This window comes from Aythya marila (assembly GCF_965140915.1).
Source record: "Aythya marila genome assembly, chromosome: 1".
In the NCBI taxonomy this organism is placed as follows: domain Eukaryota; kingdom Metazoa; phylum Chordata; class Aves; order Anseriformes; family Anatidae; genus Aythya; species Aythya marila.
Genome location: NC_139042.1, coordinates 140,805,438 through 140,825,156, shown reverse-complemented (window position 1 = coordinate 140,825,156; position 19,719 = coordinate 140,805,438). Strand labels below are relative to the sequence as shown.

At 37.3% G+C, this 19,719-nt stretch overlaps 1 protein-coding gene across 7 annotated transcripts in view; it reads right to left on the bottom strand.

Moving 5' to 3' along the window:
• The window catches only part of EPS8 (EGFR pathway substrate 8, signaling adaptor), a 132,415-nt gene that overhangs the window by 8,601 nt on the left and 104,095 nt on the right, over positions 1-19,719 (bottom strand). For 6 of the 7 annotated variants that reach the window (XR_014318202.1, XM_082768327.1, XM_082768325.1 and 3 more), the window contains 5 exons: positions 18,748-18,931; positions 14,497-14,630; positions 10,561-10,672; positions 9,536-9,679; positions 2,125-2,362 (listed from right to left, as the gene is read on the bottom strand). Coding sequence is in view for 6 of the 7 variants with exons in the window: in XM_082768327.1 (XP_082624453.1) it covers positions 2,125-2,362; positions 9,536-9,679; positions 10,561-10,672; positions 14,497-14,630; positions 18,748-18,931 (812 nt within the window). In the remaining variant the exon portion in view is untranslated. The remainder of the gene's footprint in view (positions 1-2,124; positions 2,363-9,535; positions 9,680-10,560; positions 10,673-14,496; positions 14,631-18,747; positions 18,932-19,719) is intronic. The other variant, XM_082768329.1, reaches the window with a different exon arrangement.

The window sequence follows — 19,719 nt, the reverse complement described above, 5'->3', positions numbered from 1 at the left end:
TTTTTTTTTGCTTTTTTTTTTTAATAAAACCATCAGAAGAAGAAAAATCCTCATCTTAACTATTTTCTTTTTCTTTTCGTAAAATAGCCCCAGGCTGGAAGTGGACAAATATCTCTAGCAAAGCATTTGAGGCATTCAGACCCCATCAGTATTTTTTTTTCCAGAGTGTGAATTGGAAGCTAAAATGACGTGCTCAGTGGTACGTGAAGGTCTGAGAGGGGATATATGAATAAAACCTTTAGGCAATGTTAATGAAGCATGCACCAGTTATTTTCCCCAAACAGGAAGACAGAAACAAAATTGCTATCGTCCTTCTATTTACACAGACTTTGAAAGACCTAGGTTTTATCCACACCAAGACTATATCAGAAGATAAATATTTAGCTGGTAGGTAACAGATCCTTACTATTGTTTGATACGTTACCATAAACAAACAAAATACACTCAGTACCAAGTGCTCGGTACCCTGATCTTTGCAGGGTGAGGTGGGTGCTCAGGCAGCAGCTGCACAGCAAGGGCTGCCCATTACTGTCACAGAGGCAGATATTTTCCAAGGACACTGAGGCACCTGAAGTCCATTGAGTGGGTTTGAGTTAAAGCCCCCGGTGAGGGCACGAATCTCAGGCATGGCCTCTGGCCTCACTGGAACCTAAGGGGGCCACAGAACATGTCTTGTAACCACTACAGCAACCCTTTGCACCTCATACCTACAGCCAGAACAGTTCCCCATGAACAGGGGAAGTTCATTCTCACTTTACACCTCTTTTAAAACTGTTCTGGTTTCTGTTTTTTGGTGTTGTTGTTGTTATTGTTGTTGTTTGTTTGTTTTATTTTAAGTGTCAAATCACCCAACAGAGGACAAGGGCAGAAGCAGGCCCTACTCTTTCTTTGGGAAGCTGCAGCAAAGCACATTCCTCCTGCAAGGCTCAACTCCAGTTATAATTACAATCTTTAAAGTCTGTTCCATGAAAAAACTAAAAACGTCACAGAGCCTTCCTGAGTTTAGAGCTTTGGAGGGAGCTGGTCTACCTCCAGGCAATGCCAGAGCAGGCATATCCAAGGAGGCGTGCTTCCCATCCACTGGTGATGATGGGGAAAGAAGCCCTCTTCAGAAAGGATTACACTCAGTTCCAGTTTTTAGCTCAAGTGGAAGTCGGATTTTCTGATAAGGCAGGGGACTGGAAAAGCTGTCAATTCCTGAACTGCAAAAGCTCATTATTTTAACAGCTACTGTGTTAGTAGATATAGCAAATGCCTGCATGAAAGTTTCAGTTATTTTTAATCTAGGCAATTTCAGTGTTTAAAGTACATTTAGGAGAGAAATTATTGGCTGATTAAATAAGTTATTTTAACCAAACTGCTTTTTAGTTGATACACAGTAGCAGCTTCAGCAGCAGCTATGTTTTAAAATTACAGGGATGTCTAAAGCAGATTATTTCATGACTGCCACACACTGCTGGATGCAGGTTACCATGTTTTTCCAGCTAAAGGGCTATGGATTACATTCTCTCATCCTCCTGAGACAAGGACACACTAATTTGCTCAGTGGCCCACCAGTTGCTGTTGCTTTGACCAAGCTGAGAGGTCCTGATTATAAAAGATAAGACTCCTACAACACCATTACAGCATGGTTTCTATGCATCAGCCAGACCTGTAAGTCCTGTTGCAGGCCTTGGATACATGTTTCAGAAAGGTACAAATTCCTTAGAAACATGGATGACCACTGATGGAAGTGTAACAGTCTAACTGGTTTCAAAAGCGATTTGGATTGTAATGCAGTAACGATAATGCATTGCAAGCAAGCAATGTACATTAGCTAGAGTATCAGCATGGGCATTTACAGTGTTGAAAACCACTGACTGAAGATCCTAAGTAGTCATAAAGCGAGAGGATGTACTGCTGTTTTAGGCCTAGCGTAAGTGCAGAAGTGTTTTGCTCCTACTCACCATCATATTTGTATAGAGAACGCTGTAGTTAGAAAATCAGTATTTTAAATAGGGGGTTAAAGCGAAATATTTCATAAAAATTTATCTGAAACACGAGGTTTTCAGGAATTCAAGGATTAAGCAAAAGATGTAGGGATGGTAGAAATATTTTTTTTTCTTGCTTCTTAAACAAACTTACGATCCACAGGAACTTGTTTGTTCCTCTGGCTGTCTCGTGCGACACTACCACCGCTGTCGCTAGAGGTGCTGCTTTGGCGGCTGATGGTTGCAGGCGCCTTGGGCACAGGAACCGGTATAGGTGCTGGTGTGCTTGGAGGGAGGGGGACAGCTGCGGGCACAGGAGCAGGTGTTGGAGGTGGTGAAGGAGTAGCAGGAACTGGACTGGGTTGTTTTGCGGCATAGTCTGTCCTTTGTTTCTGAAAAGATGCAGAGAGACTTGGTTCAACAATAAAGCTTGGACAAGAAGTTCGACAAACTCAGGCTTCTGAAGAAAAAGCTGGGGTGCTTTGCACCAACTGATTTCATTTACTGAACAAAAACATCCTTCTTGCCAGAAACAGTTTCAAAATTTGCCAAAGCTTGATTTGGTATCATTGTCAGGCATAGAACTCAGAACAATCACATCATATGAAATGCATTTATTTCTTTCAAACATATTATTTCTATAAATAAAATTGTTTTAAAATTCTGAACTTTATTATCTGGCACTTTTGAACAACTTCCAAAATTTTTTAATTGTTGGAGTTTATCAGTATAAAAACATATGTTTTATAGAAGTTATGTTAAAAATAGTGAAAAATGGACATGTCCAGCCACACCTAAGCCTGACTAATGATTTAACTTATGAACGTCACCAAATTGGAATAACACATTGTTTCTTAAGCTGCAGACAATTTTTAAGAGGTTCCTGCTCCTCCTACCTATTCAGGAGTGCCATTTCAGCTATTTGTATGAGCACTAACAAGCCACCTCAATGCAACAATGCAATTAAACAAACTCCACAATTCTTGGAATAAATTCATCCCAAAACTTTTCTAACAGCATGCAAATTATCTTGCTGTTAATAGCTAGCTGGCAGATGCCTCAAAATAATTTGGGGGAATAATTTCTTCTCTCCTTTGCCTTTAGAATGGTGCCAGTTACGGGAAGAGACATGCATATTCTCAAAGTAGTCCCAATGACAGGCAAGCCCAGAAACTTGTAACTAGCTTATGTTACTTTTTTCTTTCCACCAATTCCAATTTCAAAGCTCACTGTTTTAACACTGCTCCCTCTCTGCAGTTTTAGAATAACACAGCTTGAAAGTTTAATATTAAAGTTTACTTGCTCAGTACTGATGTCTCATTTCTTAGTTATGAGAAGTCTGCTTATTTTGGTATGAAAATAGAAGAGTACTTTCCCCAGACTCATTGCTCCATCCTGAAATAACATTTACTATTTCCTTGGAGGCTGAGGGTTTATGGCAGATCAAGTAGAGAAATATTTGTAGGAGCCATATGTTAGAAACTGAATAGCACATCACTGCCCTGTCAACAAGCAAACCTTTATAAAATGTCAACAACTGCCCTTATACAGGAATCCTCCACTTGGTGCATCTAACCGATGGGCGAGGCATTTTGTAGCGCATGTGAACTGGGATTGTAAACACTAACCACTACAGGGTTACACCAACCAAAAATTTATCCCATCAGTTTCTATAAAGCCTAGGAAAAAAAAAAGTATTTTGCTTCTCTTAGATCATTTTTCACTTAAATTGTAGTAGTCAGCTACTGAAGCAAACATATAGTAGTCCTACAATACATTCTCCATTAAACCTTTTCAGTTTCTGTTCTTAGCATGTAAAAAACATTTGTATGGATCATTTTGTGTTCATCTGGTGCAGTGCACCGTGGAGAGGGTTTTTTAAAAAAAGTCATATAGCTGACTTTTCAGTATTCTACTATTGTGATGTGAAGACAATAAAACACTTTTTAAAATAAAATCTCAAATGCCAAAAAAGTGAAATGTAGAATATAAGAGAACAAGCAGAATGTTGTATATTTAAGAAATTTACATAGAGATTTACTCTGATATATCCAAAATTATGTTAATTTAAGAATTTCACAGATTTTAAAATTTTCTAACAATATAAATAAAATCTGCCTTTTGTTCACAGATTCATATTTCTAGACTACTACCACCATGCATGTCCTTGGCCTTCTTAACCAACATGCAAAGAAAAAGCACCCCTCTTTATGGTAGAGAGGATTCATTACAAACCAATGCATCAACTGCATGTCACCACAGTCACAATCCAGAAGTGACAGCAAAACATTACATATAGCTCTCAACAGATGATACTAATGTTGTTTCTGAAACATGTAATCCCATACTGCAATCACAAGCCTCATCAAAACGACTTACTGCATGCTGGAGTGAAAATAAAAACTGATCTGGAAACATCACTCAAATTCTAAATTTAAAGATGAAACAACATTGAAATACACTTCAATTTTTGTTGAACACTGCACAAAAAACAATTATACACTTGAATCAATTTAACATTACTTTTTTTTTTTTTAACATTTCTTTCTTTAATTCCAGATATTCTGAGGACATCCACATATTCATCCCATCACTTCTATCCATTGCTACAAAGAAAACAAGCATGCACTATGGAATTTGGTAACTACACAGTCTAAAAGAGTAATTTTTGAGGTTCAAGTCAGAATAGTAATTTTGTTACCTCTGAAAGCTCTCCCAGCAATTGCTGTGAGGAAAATAGAGTAAATCATACCAAAAAGTATTGTTAGTAAGGTAAAAAGTAACCGCCTCACACATCTTTCCTGAAATTTCACACACACTAGCAATTTAAAAACAAAAGAACATCAGTGCTAATAATTCTTACTCACTAAGCAACTCATATAATGAGCTATTCTCATTTTTTTCTTTTGGACCATGAATGGAGTATTGGCTACTTCAACACTCATATGTGAAGCCATATCAGCAATGAGATCTTTTCAAAGCACCTATCCAGACAGACAGAAACTCAGAAATAGATTTAAAAAAAAAAAAAAAAAAAAAAAAAAAGATGAATGTGTGTTTGTGATGATGCAAATGATGTCACAACTGTAGAATATTGAGAATTAAATCAGAACAGGTATGGGAAAAAAAGCCTATTTATTGGAGTTTAAAAATACTGAGTAGCTTACAAAACAAGGTAAAGATTGCTGCTGACAGACATAGAATCATACAGTCATATTGTATCTTGAATTGGGAAGGACCCACAAGAATCATCGAGTCCCATTCCTGGGTCCACTCAGAACCACGCAAAAAACAGACCCTATGTCTGAGATCATTACCCAAATGCTTCTTCAACGCTGCCATGACCACTTCCCAGGGTAGGCTGACCACCCTTTTGGTGCAGAACCTTTTCTTGACAGCCAACCTGAACCTCCCCTTTTGCTTGCAGCTCCATACTGTTCCCTTGGGTCCTATTGCTGGTCACCAGAGAGAATAGGCTTGTACCCCCTTATTTGCTAATGAAGTACCTAGGACTGGGAAAGGAAATTTCAAGTGAGGTCTTTTACTTGAGTTGCCTTTGGTGGTCTCAGCTGTTACACAGAATCAGACAGCTGCCTATTAATACTACTAATACTATTATGAGGCACCTACTTTACACTTTGTGGGGTGTAAGGAATTTACGGTTTTACAGGATTTACAAATCCATCTTGCTAGAATCTTGCAAGAAGGAAAGAAATATATTAGAAGGAACAAATTAAAAAATTAGAAAGAATTTACTTACACAGATTGTTATTAGCCAAGCATAGTCCCCATTTCTTACAAATATATGTATATATTTGGGGAGCACGCTGTGGACTTTTAATTTTTAGCAATCATGCTCTTTTTTACAACTATTCATTACATTTCTGTTTAATAAATGCCATCCCATAATTTGGGATTAGATCAATGTTGAATTGGACACAAAAATAACCTGTCTTCTAAAGCCATAAAAAAGCCTTGGTCTGATGGCATCTTTAAAGAGCATTCAATATGAAACAAAGTAAAAAAGATACTGGCTCGTGATCAAAAATTGTGACATCTCTTTGGCCATGACAAATGAACACCTGGCAACTACATCTCTGCATTATCAAGCAATTCATGATCTGCAGGAAAGATACCAGTTGGCAAAAGATGAGTATGGCACTATGACACTAACTTGGAGCACAAATGCTGTGCCTGAGAGAAAACAACTTCCCACAGAGAGATATTTTCAAAGAGCTGCTAAACAGAGACTTGAAAGAAAGGTTTTGATGGTAGATCGCCAAGAAACCCAAAGGATGCTTGTCCCAAATGAAGTGGAGACTTTTATCTCAGTGTTTACGTACCAAAAGCATGACTCATAAATATACCGTATCATTTCTGTGGACAGTCAAGGTTTATTAAAATAATACTAGAGGACTGCATTTGGCTTAACATTTACTGTCCGTGCCTCAGGATTTCATTTACATCACCGAGAAAATAGCTGCCTCACCGCACAAAAGGTGTCATGAGATTAATTAACATACCCAGCAAGATACAAACCTCTATCCTAATTATGGTTTTCATATTTCTTTTTGAAAAGCATTAAGAAATATTACAAAAGGCACAGAAAATAGGAAATACCATGATTAATTATTTTGTCTGTTCTCTGGGAATACTTGTACGTAAGGAGAAGTTCAAGCACTTGGGAAACTGTTTATATTATCTGTAGAGGATGGTGAAGTATGACTGCTGTTCCACCATAGAGGCAGACTAAATGACCAACACCAAGGGAAACTGATAGCGTATAATTAACATTAGTGGAAGATATAAACAACCATCAAAAAGCTTTACCTAATCTACAGAAGTATTAAAAGCAAGGGTTTTACTGGAAATAATTCCAGATTTTTTTTTTTTTTTTTCCCTGACCAGAACAATGTTACAGACTCTGACTCACAAAGACAGTGAAATTGCTAGGACATTGATTAAAATGGTCCTGCAAGTATCATCTATAGGATCAGTTCATTGCTTTCAGCTAACTATCTGGGATCTGGATCCTGAAAGGGGCTGAGAGAAGAATTAGGTTCTAATCTATCATGTGGACTCACAGAGGGAACAGAGTGAGAGTAAAACAAACTTTGCAGCTCTGAGAAGAATTGTGATAATCAGCATCCATCTCTCAGAGGAAGGGTGTCAGCCTGTAAAATGACTGAATGGAAAAATAATCCATTTTATTATGAAGAAGAATCCTTAATCCTTCATAATAAACTGGAAGCCTATTTTGGTCAGTTACGCTTTGAAGTCCATTATCCTGAAATGAAACATGCTTCCCTTGTACGTCACACTTATCTGTGACAAAGAGTGGACCAGGGTGTTCGACACAGCTAGCACACCACTTTGAAAATAGTCCTTTGGAAACCAAAGACAACTCAGCAGACTGGCAGAAATCTGGACAGCACCAGACACTCAGAGCCTGCTTGTGTTCAGGGTCTCTCAAAGGCACTGATAGGAACAGCTTCATTTCCCTTCTCTGCCCAGAAGCTCTCCTGTTTGACCTTGTGTCAGTCAGTAATCCCTTCAATGCCTCATTTCTCTCTGAAACAGCAGCAATGTCTCTTGGCATTGTTATGAAAATAGTGTTATGCAAAAAGATCCCAAACGAACCATGTAGCTATCACAAAGAAAGAGATGAATGAGTACATGCAGCAGTCCTAAAATTATCATAATCAACATAATGTTGAGAACAACATTACTGACATGTCTTGGTAAAGACTTCCTTTATCCTGTGTAATTCATTATATCCTTAAATACTTTTGCAGCTTTTAAAGCTCACATTTGAATACGATAAAGCTACAGCTGAAATAAACAATGGGCTGTAGGGAACAACCTGCCAGAGGGGAAAGAAAAAAATATCTTAGAAGTTGTTCTCTGTCCCTAATTTTCATGGCTTCATGGAGAATGCTTTGTGAAAATGATTATTTTACTACTTCCTATGCCATGTAATTATTTCAAATAGAAAACATCAAAACCTGCAGTGCATTAAAATAAAAAATAGTATAAGAACTTCTACTCAGTTCTATACTTATTTAGTCTGCTCGATATTTCTTGGCAAATTCCAAACACACAGAATTACATGCACTTAAAGAAAATAAGTCAGATCTTTAAAACAGGATTTGAAAAGCACTCTAGATGCATGCTTCACTTCACACAGAGCTAAAAAGCATAATCAATTTATAAAGAGCTCATACCTTATTGGCAAACAATTGCACATAGGAAAAACTCAGAAATGATCTGATTAAAGCCCAGCAAGCTCAGGATACATCCTCCACATGATTGTGGGAGAAATAACATAGAACCTGTTTATCAAGAGACTTTCCATATCCATGGAAAGACTGGAAACACTGCAAAAGCTGCAGCTTTCATGATAACTCTGTATATGTAATTTGGCACAGTGGCACCTTCAGCTGGAACTTTTAGATGAGTCTGCAATAGACTATTAACAATAACAGTATGGCATTTCTTGTTTTTCAGTCAACAGCTGGTACATGTAGGCACAAGGAACAAATATTAGATTAAATAACATTTAATTCAACTGTAAGTTTCAACAAAAGTTTGGCTTCCATTTGGACTTAAAGTCTCATTTAGAGTCAGGCTTGGAATTTCTGCTTAATCTGAAATTGTTTGCCTAATTTTTCAAAATCATTAGATATAAGAGGGAAAAAACAGATCTTATAAAATATGATCTTTTATTTTATGAGCCTCCAGACAACTTAAAGTTGGTGTAAAATTATACATTACAACTTTATCCTTTAAGTCTTTAAATCCTTACTCAGGCAGACAACTGTACTGATGTAAGACTCGGGGGGGAGATACAGGTGTTGTTTGTTTATTTGTTTTTTAATATTTTACCCTCTAATTCTGTTCGGCATATATACATATATATATACATATATATACATATAAACTTAATTCTGTACTATAATGTGAAAGAAATAAAACCAAAATTAGTTTAGTAGACTAAATTGCTGATGATGCACAGGAATAATAATTGAAAATACCTGCTTTGTGAATTCAAAAGCAAAGACACCTGTTTTTTTACAACTCCAAAATTACTGTATTTAAATAGATTTGAAACTAAGATTGAAACACACACAAAGAGAGAAAATAAAAAGAAATAAAAAGAAAAACTAGTGTTCACTCTCCTAGAAGTAACAAAGAATACCCTACCTTAAATAATTCAAACTCCTTCTTTGGCATCAACAGCTATCAATGCACAAAGGATATTTGCAATTAAAATAAATGCATAAACATCCATTAGGGTGGAAATTACCACCTCTAAGTAAATAACCAGAAAAAAGCTCTAAAGGAAAAGACTTTGCTATATCTCTATCAACTTTATTCTCTTGTTAGACTCCATGCAATACAGAAATAAACTTCAGCCTGTAAAAGAAATATGCATCTTTTGACATATCAGTAGACTATGAAAATATTTTAGCTTTGCTGTGAATCTCTTCCTCCTTTGTAAACGCACAAACAAGTACACACACACTTTTCAAAAGAAATTTTGTCTCCCAAGGAGTTGATGGTACCTGGATGGTGCGGGTATACACAGGTTCTGGCAATCCTAGATCACCTTCATAATTCCTCAGAGGGTCCAAAATGTTGTTTGGCACAAAGCCTGCATTGCCGCTTTTATTCCGAACCTTCCACCACTGCTTTCTGTCATCCAGAATCTGAAATAATTTGGTAACATAATTACATATTTTTTCTGACTTTCCTCCTGCCAGCACTTACATGATTTCCAAACAAAATCATAACTTTGCCAGGTTCTGTGATTGTCAACAGATCTTACACAGATGTTACACAGCCTTGTAGGCTTCCTTGATTATCACCATAAGTAATTCTACATCATAGTAGTTCACTTTTCAAAATGTGGCTCTCAAGAAAGGATATTGTAGAATAGCAGGCAAATGAACCTGTGTGAACTCAGACATGTGCAGGACAACACAGTGGAATAAAAATCAAGTACTTGTACAGAGAGGCTGGCATCTCTACAGCCTGTGAGATAACAAAAGGAAAAAACTGCTAACGACCCAAGGGAAAATGCATGACTCTGCAATGGCACAAATTTGGGGAGAGTGCATTTCTGAGTAAAGAAGGAATTGGAGCAGAATGGCCAGCAGGAATTTGTTTTCTGACTATGAGCAGAGCAGCCTTATACACACCATTTTCTCTGTTACTTCTTCCCCTCTACATTTCTGTCTGTCTCTCAGGGTACCATTGCTTCCAGGAAAGGACAGTCTTTCATTGTGTGTACACAGGTAGTGTTTAACAGAGCCACTTATTTACATACTACCAAATGATGATTTTAAATGAGAAGACAGAAGAAACACACAATTATATTACAGCATGAATCTCCAGAGCAATGAGCCATAAGTCAGCACAGGATTTCTGTTTATCTTGTCTACGATGCAAAACAAATTAATTGAACTTTCCATACTAATGGAGATCAATTAGATAAAAACACTGAAGTCCTTACTGCTGCCCACAGGAAAGGTACCCTCAGCTTTGACTAGTACCAGAAATTTATGTCATCTCTTTGCAAAAAAGTTACCTCTACTATCTCTTCTTTCATGACAGAAAGCTCACTGTTGTTTCTTGCCATAAACTCATACTTGCATTTGGCATATTTCTTGGACTGCGTTTTATTGTGTGCTTCATAGTTTCTGCAATGTAGAGATCAGACTATTGTTCAGTGAGACATTCAAGCAAATAAAAATACAGATAAAATGCCCTCCTTCAACAACCCGCAAAACATTTAAACAACAAAAAAGAACATAACTTGCTGTTGCTGTAGAACTGTCTATTCACAACATACTAACTAAACACATACACATCACATTACATCACACACATACACAAGAAAAGAAAAAAAGAAAAATGTGGTTGAGCTGCATGAACCTTAAGAACCGATAATCTTTATTGGCCCACTGCTTGCAATGTGTATGATAATTACTTGGATTTGCAGGTGCCATTTTATTAAGATAAATATGCACATTATATTTAGTCTTATTTCTTATAGAGAACTACAGTAGGTTAAACAATCATTTCCCATACTAATAAATGAATATGCTTGGCATACACTTAGTATATAGTGCTTTGCACGAAACTGTATTTCTAGCATTCATTATAAATTAAGCTTCAAGTCATGTTGACATTGATACCAATGGAATTGAACTCCAAGAAATGCTTGCCTGCTGCAGATCAGTTTTCTTCATTATTTATAATATATCATAACCTCTAAGAATCTCAAATTATTGCATCAATTAAGAGCAGGGTTCATTGTAAAATAAAGCATACCACAGTATACATCAGTAGCATTCTTTTCCTTGAGGAAAGATCTGTTCACATTGCCTTTGGGTAACAAGTTACTAGTTTCTTTAATGTGCTACCTCTTCAAAGTGAGAAGTCCCCCACCCCCCTCAAAATACATCCAAAAGAAACAGTAACATTATTCACCTGTTGTAAATAACACTTAAAAACCCAAATCCTTACCAAACAGTAAAGCTTAAAACAAAACAACGATAAATAAATAAAACAAAAACAAATGAGAAAAAAAAAAAACAGCAAAACAAACAAACAAACAAACAAACAAACAGTGGCTTGGCATACAACATCACAGCACAGGGATACAAATGCAGATGCTGCTGTGCAGCAATGGATCCCAGGTGTGTGCCTCAGCAATCCAGGAGTTACCTAGCTATTGCATGGCTGTGGAGAACTGTCTCACTTGACTTGAACAGCAGAACAAAGAAGCAGTCATACTGAGATTGAAAATGTATTATTTTGAAAGAAAGACAGAACACTTAGAGCATTTAAAGGAGAGAGCGAAAAACGTGGGATAAACCACAGCCTTCATAACTCCTATTATGAGGTTTAGAGACATGTGAGTAATCCCAATTTTTTCAGCCACCCACTCAAAATTTATATAGTTTTGAGGTGCTTTCTTATTAGTTTGGTGATATGACTAACCCACCTCTGAAGGCAGTATTACTGGTAGACTGCCTTTCCAATCTCATTTTATTAACTGTGTCTTCCTGCCCAGTCAACTGCTAGATATCCCAATCCCTCCAAAAGACATAACTCAGGAAGGATTATTATTATTATTAATACTATTATCATTAATAATAATAAGTATTAGCAATAAATATGAATAAATGTATTTATTAATGTTTATAATATTAATATTAATAATAATAATAACAACAACAACAACTTATACACTTATGCTTCAGTCTTACCCCACTCTGTTGCAATCAACCTCAATATCCCCAGAACACGGGCTGGACAGTGGCTATATACTGCTGAAGAGATGATAACACTTCAAGCCCACCTTAATGAGCCAAACTGTTTACTTTGGGTACCCAGAGCTTCCGTCCACCAATCTGCTGCTGCCTTCTCCTATTGCCTGCCAGATATGCTGTAACTGCAGCTCTGCTGTGCACGCTTCAGGAGAACATGGTAGATCGCACTGAACCCCAGGGTGCTGTTCCAGAAATGACAGTACAAAAACAGCTACATGGCATGCTGTTTTGAAACACCATACAACTTTTTGAAAAACTGTTCAGTGCTCTTTCAGCATCAGACAGAGCCCCTGATATAGCTAGTAACACACTGGAAGTTTAAGATCGTGATGCTTAGTTTAAGTCACCTGAGGAAAGCATGCCTTACTGGAGGTCCTGGCACATAAGGCTCACTCAAGTTCTCTGATTTTGTGCTCTTTGGACAACGTGTCACCTGCACGTCTCAGCACAGGTAGTGGGTGGCTCAGTCACTGCCTTCAGACTGCTTGTGAAAGCCAGCTTTCAACAAGGACCAGCAAACAGTGGCTGAAACATCCATCTTGTATTTCTTGTTCCTTTCCCCCAAACCTCCTTCCCTCTGCACCTGCTTCTTCATAGGTGCTTTACAATTTATCTTTAAGTGGAAGTTACTAAGGGTAATACATATTAATAGCTTTCACCCAATAAGGAACTCCTCCCAGGCATTTATTACGAGAGCCAGTTAACAAATGGAAGTTTACATCGCATTGGATCAGGAGATAGTGGCACACCATAAATGTCTGCATCAGTACCAGCCATCTAGACTCCCTCCTGCCATCAGTGGTGAGAAACAGGCACCACCACTGCATGTCTCATTTCACATCTTTCAAAAGACTGACTTCACCTGACGTGACCTGATTCTTAGAAATGCTCCTTTCTCTTTGCCCACTACAAAGCAAGCTTGGATGACTCATTCTGTTACAGCCAGTTACGCTGATATCATCAATGGGTCAATGCAATAAGCCCCATTCTTTAAACCTGAAACAGAGGCAACAGCCTTTGCATTGCTTTCAGTCTTGCTCTGAAAGGACAAAACAGGTCTTATTGCATTACAGATAAAAGAGAAAAGAATTTCTAGCGCAGATCATTTAGATTGCAAGCTGAGTGGTCCTCAGACAAGAACCCTCAAAGTAACCAAGTTAGAGAAAATGTTTAGAGATGACCATTATGGTTGCTGTTGTTACAAAGAATAAATCCAAAATTCAGAAAAACAATGGAGTCTTCACCTTGCACACCACTTGGGAATTTGTTTGCGTGCAGATTAACAGCAGCATCTTTTAGTTTGTAGCTCAAAAATTAGGGGTTATGCAAATTATGACTCATATCAACACTGTTTTTACCAGCAATCTGATCACAAAAGTTTAGCTTAAGCATCTTCCATGGCACATGAGCTAAAATACTCTTCAAATGGTGCATAAGGAATACAGTTTGGTGTGGAGGCACAATTCTAGCACTACTTTACTGATTTACTTCCACAGCTTTTACCAGCAGAAATTCTCCATGCCGACAGGGCTGAGACTCTAAGGATCACTGCGTTTCAGCATTAAGCTATTCAGATTTAGGCTAAAATGAAGGGGATGAAAGAGGATGTGCAAGAAGACCATGGTTGCTATGCAAACATTTTGTAGCTTTGTTCATAGTGAAAACGGAAGAAACAATCGGTTACTATTCTGGAAGTGGGCATTCATACACCAGCCCAGAACATCAAAAGCAGGATACTACGGAGCAGCAAATGAGCAGCTAAACAAATCAAACAATCATTCAAAACAAGGACAGATGAATCTGAGTGTACTTGTAATTCTTTGTATTTTCAAAGAGAGCAAAGAATAACTTTAAAAAAATTTGAAACAAAACAGAAAAAAAATAAACCCAAATAGCAGGATCCCGTGTTCTCTATCAGATTGGAATTTTGCTGTATCATTTTTGACAAAGGCAAGAATTTAACAGCATACATAAACATGTTTCATAGAAATGATACTGAAAGAGTCCTATGGATGTGCCTGGGAGAAGCAAAGGCAGAACAGCCACTGCTAGCCAGAGTGGCTGCCTTACAGAAATAAGGATCTGCGCCAGGCACAAACAGAGGTGAACAGAGACACCACCACCCCAGCAGCAATAAGTCGGGACAGTTATCCACAGCACCACGTACGACGTTGATTCAGTGTTACCTATCTACATGTCGGCTAACAGTTTGCTTAAAGGCAGCAACAGCTGCCCCTTGGTCCAGCAGAGGCCCTCTTTTGTACACTGTGTTACTGAATGCATACCCATCAGATGGAGGGTAGTCGGGAACACCGGGAGGCTGAAAGACAAAGAAGAGACAAAACCCGAAGAGGGGATTAGTGTCACACACAGCAACACACTGCCTGTTTTGCCTAATCCAGAGCCCCCGTGCTCCCTGCCAGCACTCCCATGTCCTTGTTCTCAGGTGCTCACATTCTGCTATGAAAAGTTAATAGCTTCTGCATTTAAAATACGTACGCAGAGAGATCAAAAGAATAAAAGAATTTCAGTCCTAAGTCATCCGCCTGCATTAATATTACAGTGGATATTCTTTAGAAAAAAAAACAGTTCTCTGGGGCAAGGTCCACGTCATCTCTTAGGTATCGCTACAGCAACAAAAGTTATAAGCAATGCCTGAATGACTTTAAAACAAACGGCACTGAGAAACTGCTCTGAGCTTTTGTTCTATATGTACACTTCAAGCCAGAAAACTCTAGCTAGCTAACCGTAAGTGTATGTCAGAAATAAACCTCCCAAGTAAAATTATCACCCTACTTCAGGATCATAATATCAAGTGGTTCATTTATGTCACCCTCTCACAGAACATGATTGAAGTCAAAGAAGAAATGCAAAAAGGAAGGTAATACTTCATGTAATTAAGGATTATAATTAAAGGAAACAATCACAACTTATTACAAGCACACACAGAAAAGTCTTTTAAAGCAGCAATCCTTTAAAAAAAACTACCTTAAATCCAGCAGTGATACTCTGCTTCTAGTAAGAATTATTTTAATGTCCATTCCCCAAAAGAAAGACAAGTTGAGCAGTTCATTTCTGGAGATTATGAAATTGAAGATGCTCATTCTTGATCATTTTCTTATATCACCATCCAATTGCACAACAAGCTAGAACAGCTGAGATTCACCACAAGTTGCCAAATCTGGCCTTTTTTTCTTGCTGTGTGGCTACAGAAAAGCCAGCGTCCTCAAGCCTGCCTCCAAGTACCTGACCTGGCACCTAGAAACACTTGCCTATGGGGCTGAGTGTTTGTAAAAAGAAATTAAAAACACGTAGAGAAAATAAAAATCAAAACAAAACAAAACAAACAAAATTTTCTTTAAAAATACATGACTATAACCTCTTTGAAAAATAGACTCTCAAGTGTCACTGACTATAACTCACATCAAAAGACACTCAGGAAGCAGGCACTCATTTTTACTTCACACAGAAATTATTTGCATCTCCTGAGCCTCACTCGACTCTCATCACCAGCTCCCCACTGTTTCACTGCCATTTGAAGTCCCCATTGCTCAGCTGACTCTACCTTCAAACCCCTTGGTGGGAGCTGCATGTGCAACTACATATTAGGATACAGGATTGGAAAGAAAAAAAACAAAAACACCTCATGAACAAGGCTTCCCAGTGCACATGCTCAATATGCCCTCCCAGCAGGACCAGCCTCCACCTCCACCTGCACCACCCCACTGAGGCACAGGGCTCATGAGCAGCAAGGCATGGACACAAATTCTCATATAATTTTTCCAGTATTCTTTGTCATCTAAGCTGTTCTGATGGACTTAGAAAGAATAATTTTTCTAGTATCACCCACTTCAGGATGCTCCTTTTGCTGTAGATATTTTGCACTGGTGCAGCTTTTCCAGCTGAGCACCTAATGTATTTCACGGCTATTAAGCAGCTCAGCACTTCTCCCACAGGGGATGTGCTCAGGAGGCACTGGTGCAGGGAGCCAAGGTACCAAGGTTAAATGACTTGCCCAAAACCACACAGGAATCATGAAACTAAGGCTTGACATCCCAGGTACCAGTCACACAAATGCCTCCATTGAACTGTTATTATTACTATTATTATTATTACTATTATTATTACTGCTACTACTATTATTTGGTCTTTTGAAGACTAGGACAAAGATGCTAAAAGTCAGCACAAACACCTACCAACCCAACCAACATTACCAACATCAAGAAGAATGCAATCCCCAAAACACAAACAAACACAGTATCTCAGTGTATTCCCCCCCCCCCCCCCCAAATGTTTCAACATATTACATACTAATATAACATAAGAAAAATACGTATTCATTAATAATCATAACAGAAAAAAGTGCCCCTTTTTTTCAATACTATTTTGCACTTTTCACATATCAATATAAGTTGAGAAAGGGTGGGGTGTTGTTTTGGTTTGTCTTTTCTGTTTGTTTGTTTATTAATTAAAAAGGAGTACAACATAAACTATAAAACCTGAAGCAATGTTTGATGGAGCTTTTTTGGGGAGATGACAGGAACAGCTACATTTCATTTACTGTGCCCATTAACTTTTACTAAACACTTTTTTTTTCTCAGAAAAATCTCACAGGCAATAACATACTTTTTGTTGCATTTATTCTTGTATACCCTATTAGGCATAAAGACAATGTTTTAAGTAATGAAATATGAACCATGCTAGCCTCCTTTGCTTGGCAGACTTTTTACATGGTATACATGTACACTTTTTTATTTTTTAAATGCAGTTTCATCAAAACAAAGTTTCATTGTGACATGTTTTCCATGGACACATTTAATGTTTTTGTGTTTTGTTTTTTTTTGTTTTGCTGGAGAAACTTTGTTGTCTCCAATAAGACAACATGAGAGTTGTTCTGCAAGAGAAAGCCATCCCACAACAGCTGATAAACAGTAAATGGTGAACTCAACTTTACAAGGCTAAGACTGAATGTTTCCCATACCTCAGACAAAATACCCTAACTATAAAAGTATTCTGAAATTCGGTTGTTTTCATAATAAAAACTTCATGAAATAGAAACTGATTTACTTCTTAGATTCACCCCTGTGCAGGCATGTAGGGCCTCACAGCACAGAGATGACATGGCAGGCTCCTCTCCCAGGATATGGTAAATGCTCATGGCACTAGAAAGCAGAGCTCAGCTCAAAACCAGAAATGGCAACTGTGACAAATATTTTTCAAAAACACAGCGACCATGTGATCCATCTAAAATCATGCCCTTGCATTTTCTTCCATATGCACATTTTTGCCACTAGCATATTTATCAAGCTCACAATTTTAAAATTAAGATAAAATCCGATATAATAGTATTAAGATGTGTTCTGAATATGGTACGGTGTAACTTGTCCAAGGAAGATGCATAACTCTATGGGTTGAACCTCAAAAATTCTTAGCTGTGCTTCCATATCACAGACGTTAACAGGGGAACTTGGACTAGCTAACTTTTGATTTAAACTACAGCTAGTTTAATACATTACAATCTTAAATTTAATCTTGTCTCTTCTCAAAACCAAAAAGCTTCCAAAATTAAAGCTTTCATATGTTTAAAATAGCAATAGCTTTTTTTTTTTTTGTGAATTAAAAAAATAAATCATTTGTATTCTTAAAGTTTTCACATAAGTCAAAGTACATTTTCTGACCAACTCTACTGAAAAAGTTGAAGGTAAAATCTTGATAGTCAGTCCCTTTATTTTCCCCTCACAGAATTAGTAAGAATATCTCGGATTACTCTGAAGGCTTTAGATGCAGGTCCATGTTTCCATTCTCCAAACAGAATATCTTTTTTTTTTTCCTTCTAAATTGATCTTATTTTGTGGGAGAAAAGCAAATTGTTTCTGTGCAACAATTCTTCTAACTGGCAAGACTTTTCAGAAGTAAATTACCTGACATGGCATTACTCTGATAGCACTGGTGAATATTTTTTTGCAAAACAGTGGAAGTATCAAAAAATCAATAAAAGAAATATTAAATCCTACGTTTATTAACAAGCAATTAAAATTCAAAACTCCCTATTTTTTGTTTTGTTTTCTTTATGTTCCTGTGCATGGATGCACATTTGAAAACACTGTCGTTCAAATTTGCCTAAAGCATATACAATCAAAGTCAATGGGATCTGAAAGCACAGGACAAGGGCCAGAACAAAACTTAGGGGCTTGGATTGTCCTTTCAACTGATGTGGGAAAACACACCAAGTTCAAAGAGGGTAGTAGGCAAAATCCTCATATTTTTCCTACTTACATTTTGGTGGTTAAACAGATATTTGGTTTTCTATAGCTTTTGTGCAAATATACTGAGATTGCACTGATGTTGTCTCTCCAATGTCTCAGAATGTTTTTTTCTGTGAAAGTAGTTTATGTTGCTTTCCACGAATTTACAAACCAGTGTCATAGTTAACCTACCTCAGTTGACAATCTTTTGATTTCTTGCTTCCGCTGCTGCTCTGCAAAGTTTGCCACAGACTCAGCCAAATGATTGAGTTCTTGTTCATTTGGAGCTCCCATGAAGTTCAGCAAAGGAGGTTCCCAACCATTTCGGAAACGGGGGACATAAGGTGGAATAAACTGGTCTTTGGGCCAGTCCACTCTGTATGAAAAGTAAATTAGAGAGCTTTGTCAAGGGCCATAAAAATATTATTTTGATAGGTTTTCTAAAAATTGAAATGCTTTTTATTTTGTTAGTGAAGAGGACAGGCTGGCATTACAGTATAGATACAACTGTGCTAGAACACAAAATTTGCAGAAAATATGTATTGACCATAACTACTTTTCTGCAAGGCACAGCAATAAGCTAACTACTTTTGCCATAATGACTTGTCAGTGCTAAAACACAACAAATTCCTGTCTCCTAGCAAAGGATGAGTAATAGAAGAATCAATCACAAACACATCTAGGATTTTTTTTTTAGCTGTTAGATGGGAAAAAGTGTTGCAATGCTCTGTTTGTGTTAAAGGAATACACAAAAGACTTCAAAGAAACCACCTACTGTATAAGAAAGTCTGAAACTAGGTATGAAGTACAGAAGCTTAGGCCAAGCAACACTTTAAAGAAATTAGGCAATGAATAGCTTATACTGAAAAAAAAACAAAACAAAAACAAACAAACAAACAAAAAAACAAGAATTATCAGCATATTTAATGTTTTATACTTTAGATTAATATTCTTAGAATACAATATTACTTTTTAGTGCTCCACTAGCATTTCCTACTGTAATATGAAGTACCTAAATTAATGCTTTCATGCTCTGCCTTTGTGCCATGCATGACGAACCATCTTGCAATATAATTACTGTATCTTTACAGTGGAAGCAGAAATTGAAACTGACACTACAGTGACTTAACAGTCTCATTGTTTACATTGCTCAAAATTAAGGGA